This window comes from Gavialis gangeticus, unplaced genomic scaffold (genome assembly GCF_001723915.1).
Source record: "Gavialis gangeticus isolate Ggan-Ray unplaced genomic scaffold, GavGan_comp1, whole genome shotgun sequence".
Taxonomy (NCBI): Eukaryota; Metazoa; Chordata; order Crocodylia; family Gavialidae; genus Gavialis; species Gavialis gangeticus.
Window position 1 is genome coordinate 14,031,055 of NW_017728996.1, and position 1,918 is coordinate 14,032,972.

The following is a 1,918-nucleotide window of genomic DNA, read 5'->3' on the forward strand; positions in this document are numbered from 1 at the left end:
GGCAATGCTGGCTGTGATGCATCTCAGGCTGGTGCATCACCTGTCCTCCTGAAAGCTTCAAAACAGATGCTGGCTGTGAATAAGCAAAAAGGTCCATTTGTCAATAGTCATCTCCTGTAGACAGTGGCTGAAGCCACAATGCTGTCAAGTTATCAGGCTGAGATTGCACCTTTGATGCAGGCCTGGCAACATCAGTGTGGAAAGAGTTTTCCTGGGAGCAAGCTAGTGCACTTAGCACAAGATGGCATCCCCAAAAGCCATTGTGTTTGGTAAGTTCATGGGTTGCCCACTGGGTTGGGGACTGAAATAGCCCTCAAAACCACTGATGGAGATGAGCAGGGGTTAGGTGTTGGGAAAGCAGTTTCTTGGCAGAATCCCTCAATATCATAATTACTATTATGAAACAAAGTTCACCCTGTTCAGGGATCATATCCAGTTAGATTAAAATTTTAGGACTCCCCAAAGAGATGGGTCGCTTCTGTCCACAGCTTATCAGTAACTACTGGTCTGTGAATGACATATGCTAACAAGAAACAGATGCTAATACAGTTAATGCACTATTCAGATAGTCCCACACTGTGGGTGACCTTCAGAATACCCCCATAACTGCTAAGCCACATCTCAGGATTAGCCATGGTTAGAGGATGGAGGAAGGGTGGGTTCATAAGAAGACAGAGACATCTATGATTTCAGTGGGATTATGGAAGCACTGTTGGCTGGTTGCTGTAGATAAAAGATCTGCAGGATGGGGGTGGTATCCCATAGACAGTAGCTTTGTGTTTGACATAAAAGCAATCTGCTCCATCACTGGTGTGTGTAGTAAGTTGCCTATGGAGTCCTCCATTAAGCAAAGTTTGGAGGCCTCTGTTGCTTGGAAAGAAAGCAGTTGTCATTCCCTTTTGCTTTGCCTTCCTTTCAGGTGTGGGGCACCTGGGATCCTCCAGCCTTGCCCCGATGCAGCGAATGCCCAAAAGCCATCTCCTGACCAGAGAAGAGAAGCTGCAGGTGATGCGAAATCTCTTGAAGCAAGCTCCACCTGAAGAGTTCAACGAGGTTTTCAATGACCTCCGCTTGCTGGTGGATGACGATAGCCTGATGTCGCGGGAAGCTGCTTGCCTCTGGGCCCTGCACAACAAGGTCTACTTCACCCCCGTCAGGGAGGAGGAGTGTGAGGTGCTGCTGACCCGCCACAATGAGCTCCAGGAAAATCGCTTCCTTGACCCCCAGAAACAAGTCTCCTTCAAATTTGACCATCTGAGAAAGCAAGCAAGTGACTTCCAGGCTCATGCCCAAGAGGATAAAAAAGGTGAAATGTGGAGAAGGGCCCTTTATGAGGCTCTAAACGTATATGTCAGCAGCCACTATGCTGAAGGACTTTGCAGTGTCTTCATCAAAGACACAGCTGTCCGGAAAATCCTTGTGGCCTGCATTGAGGGTCACCTGAACAGACCCTCTGCTTTCTGGAATGGCCTTTGGAAATCCGAATGGACTGTCGGCCTGACTCCCACTTCCACGTCCGCCCAGGTGACTGGGACCATCGATGTCCATGCTCACTACTTTGAGGATGGCAATATCCATTTGACAGTGTGCAAGGAAGTAAGTGGGACTCTGCCCATCACCAGTGAAGCTCAGACTGCCCAGGACTTTGTGAAGCTGGTAGAGAAAGCAGACAACCAGCTCCAGGCTGGGCTGGCAGAAGAATACCAAAAGATGAATGATTCCCACCTGAAGGCTTTCCGGAGACAGCTGCCCATCACCCACAGCACTATTGACTGGGAGAAAATGGTAACAGCGAGGATTGTGGAGGCTCCCGCTGTTCGTTGAAAGATTACTGCTTGCAGCGTCTGAATAAAATGATAACGTGGCTAGAGATGGGAGCAAGGTCTAAATACTCTTAAAAACCAATAAAGAAAAGTGA

At 48.4% G+C, this 1,918-nt stretch overlaps 1 protein-coding gene across 2 annotated transcripts in view; it reads left to right on the forward strand.

Moving 5' to 3' along the window:
* LOC109288491 (F-actin-capping protein subunit alpha-1-like) overlaps positions 1-1,860 on the forward strand; it is a 60,731-nt gene extending 58,871 nt beyond the window's left edge. For both annotated transcript variants that reach the window (XM_019504042.1, XM_019504041.1), the window contains exon 2: positions 920-1,860. In XM_019504042.1, the coding sequence (XP_019359587.1) occupies positions 955-1,824 (870 nt within the window). In that variant the 5' untranslated portion in view covers positions 920-954 and the 3' untranslated portion in view covers positions 1,825-1,860. The remainder of the gene's footprint in view (positions 1-919) is intronic.
* Positions 1,861-1,918: the final 58 nt, after the last annotated feature.